The sequence below is a fragment of the Lissotriton helveticus genome, chromosome 10 (assembly GCF_964261635.1).
Source record: "Lissotriton helveticus chromosome 10, aLisHel1.1, whole genome shotgun sequence".
Taxonomy (NCBI): domain Eukaryota; kingdom Metazoa; phylum Chordata; class Amphibia; order Caudata; family Salamandridae; genus Lissotriton; species Lissotriton helveticus.
In genome coordinates, this window is record NC_136071.1 from 604066905 (window position 1) to 604084160 (window position 17256).

Sequence of the window (17256 nt, forward strand, 5' to 3'; positions counted from 1 at the left end):
ATTGGGTATTTTCGTAGTAAATAAATTGTTTGTTTTAAATAATATCCTATATCATCAATTGGAAGTCTTCATAATATGATTGTTTTATTATGAAACAAAAAGTAAAACTTGATGACGAGGACACAAGACAAGGAAAATCAATACACTTCACTATGTTAATGGAGTAAAATAAAACAGTCATTAAAAGACTGGTGACGTTTATTAGACAAAACCTTAAAAGTTATTAAATTCACACTTACATGCAGGGTTATCAGGAGACATTGGATATTGATCCCCAGCTCAATTACATTTGTTGTTCTAGTAACCAAAATTTCGTAGTTCGTGAAATCATTTGGAGGTAAAGGAAGTAGGTGTTTTTGCCTTCCTTTTCCCTGGTTTAGATTTTGAAAGATTTGATTATAAACTAGGTGATACTTTTCACATTCCCCAAAGTCACAAAGTATAGTACTACAAAAAACAATTATTTCAAATGCACAGCTAATCACACACTTCTCAATTTCACATCCTACCTTCTATTTATCAGATATTTCTTATTTGAAATCTCTTTAGAACCGGAAGAAGCACACAGTTTTGCCACTTGTAACATGTGATGATCAACGGGCGTATCTTCAAGCACATCCGCCGACCAATTCCGTGGATCCTGTTGCCCAGGTTGTTGTCAAAGGCACAACTGATGAGAAAGAGCTGCGAGTCAATGCTGTAGCAAAGCTGAATCAACATTATGGTGTCTCATCTTGCAGCCAGAGGGACCAGGAAGCTCTGCAGGATCTGATGGAGCTAGCAGGGGAAGGCATTACTCTCACTCAGTGGAAGATGGCTGCTGAACAGAGCCCAATAATAGAGTTTTCAGGTACGGTTTACCCTGCTCACGTAATTTTGTTGAGGTTATTGCTGGCAGGCTGTGGGGATCCAGAGAATTTAATGGAGAAGAAATAGGACTGTACCAGGAGAAATAAGGGTGTTCAGGGAAAATCAGACCTTGAAATGAAGAAACCATTTGACTCGACCTGCTCAGTGAGGATAGCATATATGAGACCAACACAGTTAGGAGGATGTGTTGAAGAACTGAAAAGGAAACGAGGGTAAGAGACCAGCAGCTACTCTCAAATTGGGCAGCCAGCTGGAAATGCACAGCAAATAAATTTAGGTTAAGTAGGCACTGGTGTGCGGTGTGGGCCTTCCCCAGGACAGATGGTTCGGATCACGACTAGTGACTATCGTTCTAATTTTCTGCAAGTAAGCTGATCCATTTGGTATATGAACGTTATGGTTGTAAATGAAAAAACAAAAAAAATAGGTTAAATAGGAGGAACCACTGAGTAGAACAAGGGAAGATGAGAAATACAGATGAAGAGGAGGTAAAGACTAAAGGCAGAGTGAGGAAGAACAGCTGGCATAAGAGGGATGCTTTGAAAGGTGTGGAATGCTGATAGGAGCCAGCTGAAAAAAGACGGACAAGTAACATACGGGGTAGAGAATGATGAGTGTTCAGGGAATCCAGAAAGTGCTTCTTTAAAAGAGCTAGAAGAACACATTCAGAAAAAGGGGTGAACAGAAAAAGTAAATTGGGAATATCTGAGGTGAACTAATAGAAAACTACAAACTCAAGGGGAAGTTGGCCCATATTGGAGAAAGACAACTGACATTGATCGAGAGTAGCAGACAGAAAGCAGAAACTTCAGAGGAACGAAGGCTGCTAAAAGTACAAATCTGCCAGAAGAGATGTGTTGCACCTGGTGTGTTGTAACTGGTACAGAATATTTTTTAAATGGAAGAGACTAACTGCTAAGTAGATTGAGAAATCCTAAAATCAGGTAATATAGGGAAACATAGGAAACTGGTGGTAGCTTTAGGAAATTCTGGAAAAGAGGCAAGAAAATCAAAGAAGGCAGGAACTGCAAAGGAGAATTGTAGCTTGAAAAGCTCCCGTAGCAGAACATACCAAAGAAGAGAAGACATAAGAAAATAGACAGAATTTTGGTGTAGAAGTATTTAGTGATTATCTTTGCACTGAATGCTATATGGGAAAACAAATATAAAGCTGCTACAAATACTCTAACCACTGTAGCAGGTAGAATTATGTTATTTCTGATATTAACACCAGTCATTCGGGTATCTCTTCAAAGAGATGTATGCTAAAACGGTATCAATAATGCAATATGAATGTTACATTCTGTGAGGATCTATGAGAACTTATATGTTCATAGCATGTGTGGCTGTAGATATACATGTTTAGAATACTCCTGCCATCTTGGGATAGGCTTGGGCGCTTGCAGATTGTTTTTGGCCGAAGAAGTCTCTTGAGACACAAGATATGATGTGAGTCCTCTTGTTGGTGCACAATGCACATGGACTCCAATGCCAGGTTAGATTGCTGTTCCCCCCATGGGGTTCGTCCATCCACAGAGTGGGCTCCAGAATCGTCATGTCTGGAGCACATTCTGTGTTGTTGAGCGAGTCTGATGACAAACAGATAGAGGACATTGAACTGGCTCCAACACTCACCCTCACATTAGGATCACACCTAAGGCTACAAGTATATCCTCAGTCCTTGAGGGTCTTATCAGCAAGCCAGGGACCCATAAAAAGTTCCATACCGAGGCAGAGCACCGCTGTCGATGGAGTCAGGTGTCGAGCCTCAAGCATGTATACCAAGACAAAGCAAGCCAAAGGCGGCACCACCTTTGGGCTCTAGTTTGTAGTGGCAAAGAATTCACAGCCTGGCAGGCTTCCATCCAAAAAGCATTGAGCCCAATGACTCCATTGGTTCTGATACCCTAATGCCAAGGGTGAATCCAACCTAGAGACCTACATCGATGCCTAGAGATGAGGATGTCGGGGCTCCGATCTTGGAGAGGCACTAACAGAACCTTGACACCAAACAAAAGCTCCTATTTATCCTCCCAGTCACATGCAAAATCACAGCGAAACTGCCTCCACTGCCGTCTCCTAAATATTTTCCACGAAAGAGGAGACAGGCCTTCGAAGTAGAGCCCTCTTAGGCTTCCCTGCTCTGAGGAAGTGCAAGGACAGGGCCATCAGTCCTCTTCCTTTGTCACACAGCCCACATCCTCCACCACCTCCTCACCCCTGCCACCACCATGCTTGTGCACAACTCATCATCTGCTTCCACCCGAGTTCACCAAAGGGACCCCCTCTTTTGTATTCAGAGCCAGCTAGCTCCTATGGCTGTTTGCCCCTTATGACCTTCGTCAGGCAAAGTGCCTACTGACAATGCCTGTGATGATTACAATGTCAGTCCTCCAGGTGACTCCGATCTAGAACATCAGTTTGAGCCTCACCCCTGATGACGCCAGAGCCTATCTTGAGGTTATTCAGAGGGCTTCAGCCTTTTACAAGGTTAACATGTCGCTGAGGAGGACTTTCTTTTAGAGACACTTTCCAAATCTGAGTGCACTGTCCAATTCCTTCTCATGCTCAAGAGCATGCTAAAATGTGCTCCCAACAGATTAAACAAGCATTTTCAATGCAATGGTTTCGCCTTTGGAAAAGTTAGAGCTAATGGCAATGTAAATGACAATGCCATCTATTTTGCTATTCTCAAAACAAACACATAAATTCAAATTTTGACATTTACAATGCCAATAGCTCTAAATTTTCCAAAGGCGAAACCATTGCATTGAAAATGCAATAGGTCTCGCCTTTGATTAAGTTAAAACCATTTGCTTTGCTAATGGTATTGTATAGCAAAGCAAATGGCTTTAACTTAATGAACGGCGAGACCTATTGCATTATTGTTTTTTTTTTCTTTCTTGACTGGGCCAGGGGAAGCAACACAAAGATGGGGGGACAGCAATACGGAAAGGCAGTGGGAAGCAAAAACAATGGCACAGAAAGCAACATAGAATTCCGGGTTCGCGGAAGGAACACCGAAGGCGGGTAGGGCAGAAGCAGCATGGAGGGTGTGGGAATATGAATAGCAACACAGGGGGCAAGAGCGGCAGCCAGACAACACAGGGGGCAAGAGCGGCAGCCAGACAACACAGGGGGCAAGAGCGGGGGGCAACACAACACAGGGGGCAACACAGGGGGCAAGAGCGAGAGCAACACAACACAGGGGGCAAGAGCGGGAGCAACACAACACAGGGGGCAACACAACACAGGGGGCAACACAACACAGGGGGCAACACAACACAGGGGGCAACACAACACAGGGGGCAACACAAAACAGGGGGCAACACAACACAGGGGGCAACACAACACGGGGGCAACACAACACGGGGGCAACACAACACGGGGGCAACACAACACGGGGGCAACACAACACGGGGGCAACACAACACAGGGGCAACACAACACAGGGGGCAACGCAGGGGGCAAGAGCGGGGGCAACACGGGGCAAGAGCGGGAGCAACACGGGGCAAGAGCGGGAGCAACACGGGGCAAGAGCGGGAGCAACACAGGGGGCAAGAGCGGGAGCAACACAGGGGGCAAGAGCGGGAGCAACACAGGGGACACAACACAGGGGGCAACACAACACGGGGCAACACAACACAGGGGCAACACAAGGGGCAAGAGCGGGGGCAACACAGGGGGCAAGAGCGGGAGCAACACGGGGCAAGAGCGGGAGCAACACGGGGCAAGAGCGGGAGCAACACAGGGGGCAAGAGCGGGAGCAACACAGGGGGCAAGAGCGGGAGCAACACAGGGGGCAAGAGCGGGAGCAACACAGAGGGCAAGAGCAGGATCAAAAAAGATCAACAGAACTGTTTATGACATTCAATGAGTTGCATAAATCCTACTCCAGAATGATTAGAAGGCGAGACAGTCCTCAAACCCTATACCAGTGACTGTGCCCCTGGCTGCATTGTTTAATTAAAGGAACACTTCCTGTTTGGCCAAGCGCCTGTCTCGTTTTTTTTTTCATGTTCAAGCAACAATCACAAAGCTTCAAGAGATTCCATGAATTAAAGCCAATACTGGCTTCTAAGCATCTGTTACATTTTCAGATTGACCAGTTGTGCACCTTTACATTTATTTCAGGCAAGCAGTCATCCTGGTAATAAGGCTAGTTTATTTTTTATATGTCTGCCCCTCCCTCGGTTTCACAGCACTGAAGACTCCCTGCCTTTTGCTTAAGTTGAAAGTAGAAGTGTTTTTCTGAAATTTAAAAAGTAGGGGCATGTCGTGCCCCTAAAATCACCACCACTTCGACCATCGATTGGGGGACTCCTGATGAGCCTGTACTGAAGTTTATTTTTGTTTCCAGTATAATTCCTCCTTCTGTTAAGACAAGTCCCCAGCTAAGGGGCTGCTAAGAAGGTGGGGTGCTATTAGTAGATGGAATTTCACTATTGTTTGGGTCATTGACTACATTTACAATACAGTCACTCCAAGTGTCACACGTGAAACAGGAAAACGTCAAAAATAAGCACTTTACAAACAGAAATGTCACACATAAGCAGACTGGAACCTTGGCAGCCTTGTGCGTCGAGAGACAAAAATATCCCATCAGACCCGGTCTGTAATAGGGAACAAGAACAGCTTCTATTTGCCTAACCTATAGATACAAACCTCTGCCCCCAAAGCAAACTTTAAATGGAAACTATGACAGATACTACCCTCCACCATGGGAGAAAATTTGACACCGACCTGTGTGACACAAGCAGTTCATTCCCTCCCCCTCCACCATGCCTCCATTGAATCCAATACTACTTGTATTGTGTAAACGTTATCACTCAGCCCTCTCACCTGGCGATGGCTGAGATAGGCCTCCCATAGATAGACAGTCCACGAGAAGAGCAGCACGGACAGGAAAATCTGCCGCTCTGCTGGGAGCTCCCAAAACATCGAGAGGATCATGGCCACCGAAAAGGGGATGGGGAGGGGAAATGCTGACCGGGAGTAAGGAAGAGATACCGACAATGATGCAGTAGACAGCTAAACCAAACCACCGGCAGCAGTAGACATAGAGAAAGGGCAGCTAGCTGCAAACTCTAGACGGAAGAGGAGAGCCTGCCTGACAGCGCTAGACATAGACAAAGGACTAAGAATCATTACGTTTCAATAACACACTAGAGCGCTAACTGTTAAATGAAAACGTACCAGCTTTGGGCGCCAGGCTGCTGATTACTGCTGTCTTCAATCGTTTACTTTCCCACAAAGAAAGTTTAAAGTATGTTTACGCTAAAAACTGCTGCCAATTATAGAAGCGTTTTTTAATGGCGAATTTTTAGTGCCAGCGCTTTTATCATTGAATGGGCTGATTGAGGGATTGGAGCTATCAGCCCTGTCTAGTTCCCTAGGTCCACGTATTATGTTCTGCCCCAGTCAAAGGAAAAACAAGTCAGGTCCCGGGCCGGCAGCCAATCACAGCGCGGCCCGGGAATGACGTCACGGGGGTGTCCCGGGCCGGCAGCCAATCACAGCGCGGCCTGGGGAATGACGTCACGGGGGTGTCCCGGGCCGGCAGCGAATCACAGCGCGGCCCAGGACAAAGGGGCGGGACTTAAAAAAAGACGAGAAACGCCCCCGAATCGCGTTTTCACGGGAAAGCGTGATTGACAGCCTCTGTCTCCCAATGGCTAGCCTCCATTTATGGAGCTAGCCAATGGGAGACAGAGGCGGAACCAAAGCCCCATATGTAGGATCATGAGATTTTGCCCTGGGCAGAGCAACTGCTACGCAGTTGCAACGCCAGGGCGAAACCTAAAAAGCCTGTCCTGGTTAGGGTAGTGACCCCAAGGGAGATAATAAATGTAAACTCTTTCCCAGTGACTCCGCATATATTAAGGGCCAGTCCACCCAACTCCCTGTAGCTGCACACTGCTGGCTGGCGCGACTCTGCCCATGCCACTGGCAATGCTCCTCCCCCAGATTAGGAAAGGAAGGAAATAGAGCAGGCCAAAGAGTGACAGTGGGAACTGCAACTCATTGGCAAATAGCCATTTCGGTGGCACTCATGTCACATGATGACCAGGCACAGTGGGAGTGGATGCAAGAGCTCCCTAGACATCTCCCATAGCATTACAGGAAGCCTGGGGAGGAGATAGTGTCTGAGAGCAAAATCCTCTCCAATGCCAAGATCTGCTTCTATGGCAATCAATATCAGCAAAACATTCAGAGACCACCCTTAGCTCTGTATCTCTGGATTCAAAACTGAGGTTCTACATTGTCTCCTCAAACTCCTTTTCATTAGGGAGCACCTTTCTGGGCTCCAGGTTGATAAGATGCTGGAAAAAATTAAGGAAAACGTAGAGCCTCCAAAGTCCTTGGTGTGCTCCCGAACACTCGGAAGGGGTGCAATAGAGGCTCCCTAGAGGGGTAACAACAGGGATAGGGAAAAGGTGGCTCCAGCAAAGGAGCTGCCATTGCCAGAAAGTGACTTGCTCGCCTCCCCCGATCACAAGTCACATGTCTGGTAGAGAATACACAACTTCCTCTCTCAATGAGGAGAAAATCATGTTCAACAACTGGGCCCTAGCCATAGTCCAAATGTTGCCTTGAATTACAGACAGCGTCTCCCAATATTCCCCACATACACACACTCGGCAAAGAACACCGATCCCTCCTTCAGGAAGAAGTGCAGGCCGTACTACATTAGGGCAGCATAGAGAGCGTGCCCCTGCAACACCAGTAAAGCAGTGTCTGCTACTCTGGCTCCTGCTCACTTTAAAGCTTCTCAATCTCTGATTCCTATCAGAGCATTTTCCATTACACTTCTACATGATGGTATTCCCCCTCCTTCAAGGGCGATTTCATGACGGCGCTCAATCTCAAGGACGCCTATTTCCACATCTCCATCCACCCTGCTTTGGGACAATACCTTTGCTTTGTGGTAAGTGGGCAACGCTACCATTCAAAGTAATTCCCTTCGGGATCACCACGGTGCTCTTGACTGATCAAGAGTGAGTCACAGCCTATGAGCACTTCCTTCCTCTTTTTCAGTGAATTCATCAGCTCCTAGCGTGTACTTTAATGCACCTGGCATCTAGTATTGGTACAGGCCAAAGCGCATCCCTTTCTGCCGTGGTGGAACAACCACTTGTTGCAAGGTAGGCCTCTTACATTAGGAGGGGTGTTTTGAGAACCTTATTTCTCTTCCAAACACGACCCATCCTATCTTTCTTTTAATTCTGGTTGTGGAACCTATGAATAAAGGTTTTTTTGGTATCCCCAAACCAGTTTTAGAGCAATTTCCCTTTAACTGCACTTTTGCCGTATCACTATTCCCAGTCACAGGGTGAGATTTGTCACTTTACCACAGTGTTTGTAACATTTCTTCATGTGTTGTGTCTTGTGATTCTGTACCATTTTTCATTTTTACCCCCTTCCTTATGCTCCGCCCTGTGTGTGGCTACACCAGGGCGTATTGTAAGCAGAAGTAGTGTGAAGTAGTGTGGCTCACTGGTTAGAGGCGGCAGACCCGAGAGCAGAGGACGGCCCGGGACCAGGGTTCGATTCCCGGCGCGGCAGGTTTCTGGACCAGGGTCAGTGGACTCGATAATTCTCTCGCCTCGGTGCCCTCTCTGATCAGCGTTCACACTCGGCAACTCTGGGCATTAGCTTGCCTCATCTTCACTAACGGCCCCACCAGACCGCCGGGGATGCCTGGTCTCACCCTGGAGATACCCATTAAGGGACCATCTCTCAGGGAAGCCAGGAAGGGTTTCGCAGCGGTCGAAGCGCCTTGGGACCCTATGGGTAAGTAGTGCGCTATATAAATGCCTATATAAATGCCTATACACACACCCGATGATGAAGCATGTCGCACACTTCGGTGTGTGAGTGAGGGCAGTTTTTCAAAACAGATGAATTTTTCTCTGTTTTGTATTATTAAACGTGTATTCTAGTCTCTCCACCCCTCTCGTGTGTGTATAGCTTTGCTTTGGGGGTTCAGGGGTGGTAGAGTTTATTTTTGACCCTCTCCCCTTCTCTGTGAATAATGAGACCTCTTATATTACCACAGACCTTTCTCTTTTGGGCTGGGGCGTGCACCTCGGCAGCATAACTGTCCAGTAATGTGGCCCTCTCAACAACAGAGTTGCCACATCAAATACGTGGAACTCCTAGCAATCCACTTAGCTCTGAAACCCTTCTTGCAATTAATTTGTGGCAAAGTGCTCCTCTTCAAGCCAGACAGCATGACCGCCATGCATTACCTAAAGATGCAGGGTGACACGCACTCTCCTCAGCTCTCTCACCTAATCCAAGAGATTTGGTTTGGCCACTCAACTACAGCATTATCTCATGGCAGGGCATCTCCCAGAGGTGGACAGTGATTTGTGGGCCTGCTCAGCTGGATGCATCATCCACCTTTTGGGCACCCCATAGATAGGAGTGTTCGCCACAACAGGAAATGCTAAATGCCCAACCCTCGCCACCAGGTACCTACACCCAGAGTCCATAACCAATGCACAAGTGCAGTAACCAGCTAAGCAGACTGTATCATATGAAATACCATACAAGTGGCTTTTAGAGCTGTTCAAAGCTACCAGCATACCAAAAAGCACAACACTATGTGTCTGTCTCTTGCACTTCATCCTCTACCACACTGCTACATGCTGCAAACATCTTACTTTCATCACTCTCCATATATACTCTCATCCGCTGTGCGAAAAACAACAATTTACATTTGGAGTTCGTGCCCCTGTGCAATGTACACCAACAGGAGGTGTCAAATCGGATCTTGAGTTTTGAGAGGCTTCTTCAAACAAAAACAATTTGCAAAGATCCGATGCCAGCACTAAATGGCAGGTGTATACTAAGCATGCAAATCCACAGCAGCATACACTACATGCAGATGCTTACAGAGTAAGAAGCATTTTTCTTCTGATGGATACGTCTATCTACAAGCAGATTGCTCACCACTTGAATCTCCACCAGGCACCACGCTGGACCCAGTAACTTAATTTTGCATTCCTACACTAATAGGTGTTGCAAAGGCTCTAACTTGCTAAGACACGGTGTCGTATAGGGCGCCACCCTAGAACACTGATGTTGATTCCGTTTATTCTGTAACTTTATCGCAGATCCAGAGTTGTTATCCTAATACTATTTTCTTCCAAATTCTTCGTATTTGCAATGTTTTTAAGGCTGTCTCCTCCAAATAGTTCAGGGTTTAATCCTTGTCTCTCCCGTCAAAACAAGACGTTGTACTCAGACCCCAACAATATCTGGCTCCTGTGCCTGCAGCCTAAGCACAATTCCAAGTTGTGTGCAAAGTGCGGCCACGGAGGATAAACTCTTCATTGTCCAAGATGAATGCTAGGCTTAGTAAAACTCTAGGCACAGGTCTGGCTCGAAGACCTTCTTTTTCTCACACTTGACCTGCAAGTCCTAAAAACTGTCCACTTTCAAGGACAAGGGGAGGTTCTGTAGGAAACCGCACAAGGTGCATCGCAAAAGGATTCTTCTGCTTCTAAGTGTCACTCTTGTTCAAGCGATATGTCCCCCAGTTGCGGGCTTCGTTCCCTGATCTGAGCCCAAAATCGACTTTGGAACCAATTTTAGTGGAGATGGGCTGGACACTATAATCAGGGGCAACAGTTCCATTTCTCTAGTTTAGAGCCTCTGGTGGGGACCCTGCAGTTTGCTGCTGTTATACCAGTAATGGTTACCCTCTTGCATTCCACCCCATCTCCCACTGGAATGCTTGCTCGCCCCAAGAAGCTGTCAAAGTCTTAGACCAAACTTCAGCCTTCGATTCCATCACAGGCCAGGTCATCCCGGCTCGTCTTGTTCCTGACACTGTTACGGCACTCGCAGACCCCACTTCTGCAAAATACCTTGCTGGTTACGTTGTGATCAGTGTCAATTTGGCCTCCGTTATAAAATGTAGTGGATAGTTCGAGAGGAAAGGGAGAAGGGATTGCAGGGAAGGAGTGACCAGGGGGAAAAGGAATAACGGAGATGGGAAGAGGGCTGCACAGTAGCACAATAGCTTAGTAGGATACAACAGTTCTACTCAATATCCCCAACTACATCACTCCAAATAAGGCAAATGTAGGGCTAACAACAAGCATGAGTGCAACAACATGTTACAGAGATACAGAGGAGCCGAGGGTGCCTGGTTGAGGTGCAACAGATACCAGGAACCACCAATGGCAATATTGCTCCTAGATTAGTTTAGGAAGCAAGTAGGACCCATGATGGTCAGGGGTAATCTCGGAGGGGGTTTCTCTTAGCGGAGATGGGGGAGGGGGGCTCTTTGATGCATGAGACTAAAAAGGTTCTCATATGTCCTTGGGACAGGAGCGTAGGGGCATCAGTTCCCTGTAATGAGAGAGCTGCTCTTGGCAATATGTAATATACTGTAGCCAGGCTTTGACTGTGGGAGCAAGCTGCCGGCCCCAATTCATGGCCACTCTCCATTTGGGCATGAGAAGAAGTATGGCAGTGAGCCGACGGTCACATGCTGGAATGTCTTTGACATAGCCCAGTAGGCCTACCAGTGGATAGATGCCAACCCCTTTCTACAGAGTTGTATAAGGGAATGGTACAGGCGATGTAGGAACTTGAAATGTAGCAATCTTTCTTCTTTTTTTATTTTTAAAACTTTTTATTTATTAGTTTATTGGAGAGATCATACACAGTGTATACAGATATAGCAGGAGTATAGATGGCAACAGACTACATATAGTGTACATATGTGAGTATCCTCATCGCCTTGTAGTCGGTCAGGGAACCCAGCCCTAGGGAGAGGTAGTAGTACATGTAGCGATTGATCAAGACTGAATACATGAAAGGCAAACTTACTTTAGCATTATGGATAACTTGCAACCGAATACACCAGCCTCGTTGTCAAATCTACATTCTCTTCCAGGGGATCCTCGTCAATAGACATAAGCACTGAATATTCCCACCCATGTGCGGGACCCCGGAAACAATATAAAAATATATATGTAAAAAACACATATATCTCGCTGCAAATATATGTAAATACATATATCATTTTTCTCACACCAATGCAGCCCTAAAACTAAGGCTAGACAATGTAAATACTTGTATATGTACAGCAATTAGAAAGGAAACAAAAAAACACATTAGGTCAAATAGTCCTTGAACTTTGTGTTTTAATGAGTAAAAGACCTCATAAATCTTGAAAATTGCTCATAAAAGACATTGTCAGCCATAAGCTGCATTGAAAAGTAATAACACATAGACTGAAAGCATTTTCAGCTAAAAATTGGCACTGTGCCTTTAAGGCAGCCATGACCCCAGGCTTCCCATCATGCCCCAGGGGTGACAGTTAGGTCAGTTGTTCTTTCCGGCTCTTTCAGTCAGGACCCTAGTTAAACAGCTCCCACTTTTTTTGACTTTCTGTCAAAAATATTTGGTGATTTCCTTCAATTTTTGTATTCACTCGACGGCTTTTGGCCTTAGAGAGATAATGCTACCTTTTTTGGGCTCAAAAAAGGTTAATTATTTGTCAAAATGCCTTCGCTTTTTGATCCCTGCCCTTCCTGTGGGAAGAAGAAGGCTAAGTCTGATACACATCCTGTGTGTATCCTCTGTCTTCCTAACTCTCATTCTGCAGAAAGCTGTGAACACTGCAATTCCTTGTCAAGTAGAACTCTCAAGGACAGAGAAAAAAAATCAGAATTTATGGACTTTCTGAGAGAGGTAGGTCTCCAAAGAGACAGAAAAAGAGGGGGACGCAGTCGACGTCGAGAGATCCGTTGTCGGGATCGGCGTCGAAGGTTCCGACGACGACAAGTCAACTCCCCTCGACGGTGAAGACTTCAGCGTCGAGAGTCAAGGTAACTCCGCTGCCGTCAACCGGGCAACGTGCGGCGTAGAGAGAGAGGTTGCCGTTGGAGCATGGCAGCTCAACGCCGAAACCTCCGCCGTCGAAGCCTCAGGTCCAGTCTTCGACATCGAAGCCTCCGTCGACGCCTAGTCATCGGAGTTCGACGTCGAGGCATCCTCCGTCGGCGTCCCATCATTGACGCTCGACGTCGAGGCATCCTCCGTCGGCGTCCCATGATCGACGCTCGACGTCGAGGCATCCTCCGTCGGCGTCCCATCATCGACGCTCGACGTCGAGGCATCCTCCGTCGTCACCAGGCCATCGGCGATCGATGTCGAGGCATCCTCCGTCACCGTCCGGCCATCGACGGTCGACGTCGACAGGACATCGCCGTTCGCCGTCGAGACATCCATCGCAGTCCGGTCGAGGGCATTCAGCGTCCAAGCATCCTCCGTCGGCGTCCAGTGATCGGCGCTCGACGTCGAGAAGGCCTCCGTCGACGTTACCTCACCGGCGTTCAACGTCGAGACAGGGGACTCCAGCGCAGTCTCCACAGGTTCACTATTCCTCGGCACAGCCTCAACCAGTGGTAGCACAGCACACCGAGACGTCGACTCGACCGTCTCCGTCTTCCAGTCATGGGCCTACATCTCAGAGGTCCTCAAGAACAGCTTCAGCTGCGGAAGGTGACCAGGGCTCTCCAGTGAGCATCAGTCACGCTGCCAAGAGGAAGAGAACACCAGAACATCGTGGTTTTCGCAGTCGCACGGCTTCTCCTGTGAGCCTGTCTTCCTCGTCAGGCTCATCTTCTGGCCCTGATGTGATCATTTATACCTCAGGCAGCGAGGGTTCAAGGCATTCTCCTACACCTTCTCCACATGGGCAAAAGAATGTAACACCTGCAGGCTCTCCAGTGAGGGACACCGCACAGCAGTCTCCTGCGATCAGACTGTCTCCGCGATGGTATAGGCCACTACATCACTGGGCTACAGACAAGGGGACAGTGTCTCGATTGCAGCAGCCGATCTCTAGGCCTAGAGAACGGTCACGCTCTCCGGTGAGGCCCAGAGAAAGATCACGCTCCCCGGTTCGCCATAGGTAAAGATCACGCTCCAGGGTGCGATCCACCAGGCGTACATCAAGATCTAGGAGCAGGAGGAGAGAACGAAAATCTCCTACTACCTCTTCTTCTCCAACACGCTCCCATAGAGACTACTCTCCCACTCTGACGGACTCCCCGCCATCAAGGGTATCTCCGATCAATGATATATCTTCACCTTTCAGGACATACTGGGTAGAGGGGCTCTGAAACTGGGAGTTCCCTTAACACCTCCGCAGGTCAAGACCTCAGTGATTTTTGAAACGCTGCATCACAGGTCTGCACCCAAACCCCTTTTGCCATTAGTGCCTGGGATTATAGATCCGGTGATGGAGGTATTCCTCACCCCAGCAACGAACAAAGCGGCTCCGGCTAGGATCCTGAAGAAATACAGATCTCCAGAGGACCCTCTGTTTCTCAGAGCTGATCCGCCCCCGGACTCAGTAATCATCGCAGCAGCAAAGAAGTCCAGTGCGGTCTCCTCTTCCGCCACTGTACCTCCGGACAAGGACAGCAAGACAAAAGACTCGTGGGGGAGACGAGTCTGTAGTACTTCAGCGTCCTTTCTCAAAGTTTCCAACGCAGAAGCCCTTTTGGGGCGTTACAATAGGTCCCTGTGGGATTCTCTACAGCGTTTTGTGGAGAAGCTCCCTCAAGAAGACCGTAAGGACTTTGAGGAGATCCTTCTGTAAGGGATTCAAGACTCCAACCAAATTATAAGTGCCGCAGCGGACGTGGCTACCCTGACGGCGCATGGATATGCCCATGGAATATCAGCAAGGAGATCATCCTGGTTGCGCCTAACTGCTTTAAAACCAGAAGCGCAGGCGCGCATCTTGAACTTGCCCTTTTCAGGGACTTCACTGTGTGGAGCGAGCACGGACGAAGAGATGCAGCGCATAAAAGCAGAGCTGGACACTCTCAAGGCGGTAGGGCTTGAAAAGAAAAAGGAGTTCAAAAAGAAATATCGCTCCTACAACAAGGGCTCTTCAAAACAGCGGGTTCAAACTCCTCACTGGCAGAAGAGTCAAGACCAGCAGGGACAGCAAAAGTCCCAGTATAGAGGAAAGCCTAATTCCAGAGGAGGAGGGAATCAACGCCAGGGCAACAATACCGGCAAAGCCCAGTCAGAAAAATGAGTCTTTCCTTCCCCCAGCGCCGTGGACCACTCCAGTGGGGGAAGCCTTGCGGGTCATTTGAAAGAGTGGCGAAACATCACAAAAGACAGATGGGTGTTGTCTACACTTCAGAATGGATACTGTCTTCGTTTCAGTCATCGGCCTCCACCTGTTCCCCCGATGACAACATCGAATCATCAGTTACACCTTCTGCAAAAAGAAGTGGCCACTCTCCTCGAGAAGTCAGCCATCGAGAGAGTGCCAGTGTCTCAAAGGGGAAAAGGAGTGTACTCCCGATATTTTCTGGTCAGAAAAAAGGGCCAAAAGGCAGAATACAGACCCGTTCTGGACTTGCAAACTCTCAATCTGCGCGTCAAAAAGAAAATATTTTGCATGTTGGCACTTCACCAAATATATCCACATCTCAGGAGGGGAGATTGAATGTGCTCGCTGGACCTCCAAGATGCCTACTTCATGTTCCAATACACTCCAGTCACAGAAGATTTCTTAGGTTCCGGGTGGGGACCTCCCACTATCATTTCAAAGTCCTGCCGTTTGGGTTGAAGTCGGCTCCCCGTGTGTTCACGAAGTGTGTTGCAGTGGTAGCAGCCGCTCTACGCCGCAGAGGGATCTTTGTATACCCATACCTGGACGATTGGCTGTTGAAAGGTCCTTCCCCAGACAGCGTAAGAAGTCAGTTCTAGACTTGCATAGAGCTCTGCCAGCGACTAGGGCTACATGTAAACTTCGGAAAATCAGTCTCTCAACCCACCCAGAAGATTCACTTCCTAGGAGCTCTGCTAGACTCCGAGGTAGGAAAAGTGTTTCCTTCGGAGGAGAGACAGTTTTCAATAACCCAGAAATGTCAGCTGGTACTTCGCAACAAGGCTCAGAAAGTGTGCCGGATTGCCTCCCTGCTAGGGTCGATGGCATCCTGCATCTTCCTGGTCCCGAATGCCAGACTTCGAATGCGTCCTCTTCAGCAGGATCTGGAGGACAAGTGGGACCAACAATCTGCTCGCTGGGATGATCACATCACTCTCTCAGACGCAGCTCGAGCTTCCATTCCATGGTGGACCAAAAAACAAAATATGCAGGTGGGAGTTCTGTTCCATCAACCTCCCCCTGTACAGACACTGATCACGGATGCTTCCCTCCTAGGTTGGGACGGGCACATGGGTCAACTACAGGTGCAAGGTCTGTGGTCTCACAAAGAAAGTACCTACCACATCAACATGCTGGAGCTGAGAGCAGTCCATCTAGCTCTCAAGGCGTTCCTTCCCTTGATTCACGAAGCTTCAGTACTAGTACAGACGGACAACACCACCACAATGTACTACTTGAACAAGCAGGGGCGAACACACTCACGAACTCTGTCGTTGGAAGCACAATGGATCTGGCATTGGCTTCTGGCTCGCAAGTTGTCCATCACAGCAGTCCACCTCCCAGGAGAGCAGAATGTGAGGGCGGACGCTCTAAGCCGTCATTTCGACGACGGAGGATTGGGTCCTCCATGACGCAGTGGTAGAAGAAATTTTTCAATCCTGGGGTCGTCCCACCATGGACCTGTTCGCAGACGACCAAAACCCCAAATGCCGAGACTTCGCCTCCAGGTTCTAACGGCCAGGATCGAGAGGGAATGCTCTTTTGATCGACTGGTCAGGGGAATTTGTGTACGCTTTTCCACCCCTTCCGTTGAACCTGAAGGTGGTGAGCAAGCTAACACACTCGTACACAACGATGATCCTCATCGCCCCAGACTGGCCGAGGCAATGGTGGTACACGGACCTGCTTCACCTGTCAGTGACTCCTCACAAGAGGCTACCATGCAGGCCGGACCTGTTGTCCAAGATGAAAGGGAGGATCCACCATCCCAACCTTCCGTCATTGAGCTTGGCAGCATGGCTCCTGAGGTCATACAGTACGGCCATCTAGGGCTGCCAGAGGACTGCATGTTCATCCTAAAAGAGGCAAGACGTCCCTCCACAAGACATTCTTATGCATGCAAGCGGAAGCGATTCTATATGTGGTGTATACAGAATGATCATAATCCAGTTCAATGTCAGGAAGAAGCAGTTCTTCCTTATTTGTTATATCTGGCTAAAGCAGGTTTAAAGTTTAATTCCATCAAGGTGCACCTAGCTGCTATAACAGCTTATAGGAGGTCACCTTCTCAAACCTCTTTTTTCCGGTTGCCATCTGTCAAGGACTTCCTGCAAGGGTTAAAAAAAGTGTACCCTCCAGTGCGTCCTCCTTCTCCTCCCTGGGAGTTGAACCTGGTGCTATCGAAGCTAATGGGTCCGCTTTTTTAACCCATTCACAAAGCT

General features: G+C 48.0%; 1 protein-coding gene across 1 annotated transcript in view; it reads left to right on the forward strand.

The window, feature by feature from the left end:
* SLX4 (SLX4 structure-specific endonuclease subunit) overlaps positions 1-17256 on the forward strand; it is a 495651-nt gene that overhangs the window by 223217 nt on the left and 255178 nt on the right. The window contains exon 8 of the mRNA XM_078663139.1: positions 550-850. Within this exon, the coding sequence (XP_078519265.1) occupies positions 550-850 (301 nt within the window). The remainder of the gene's footprint in view (positions 1-549; positions 851-17256) is intronic.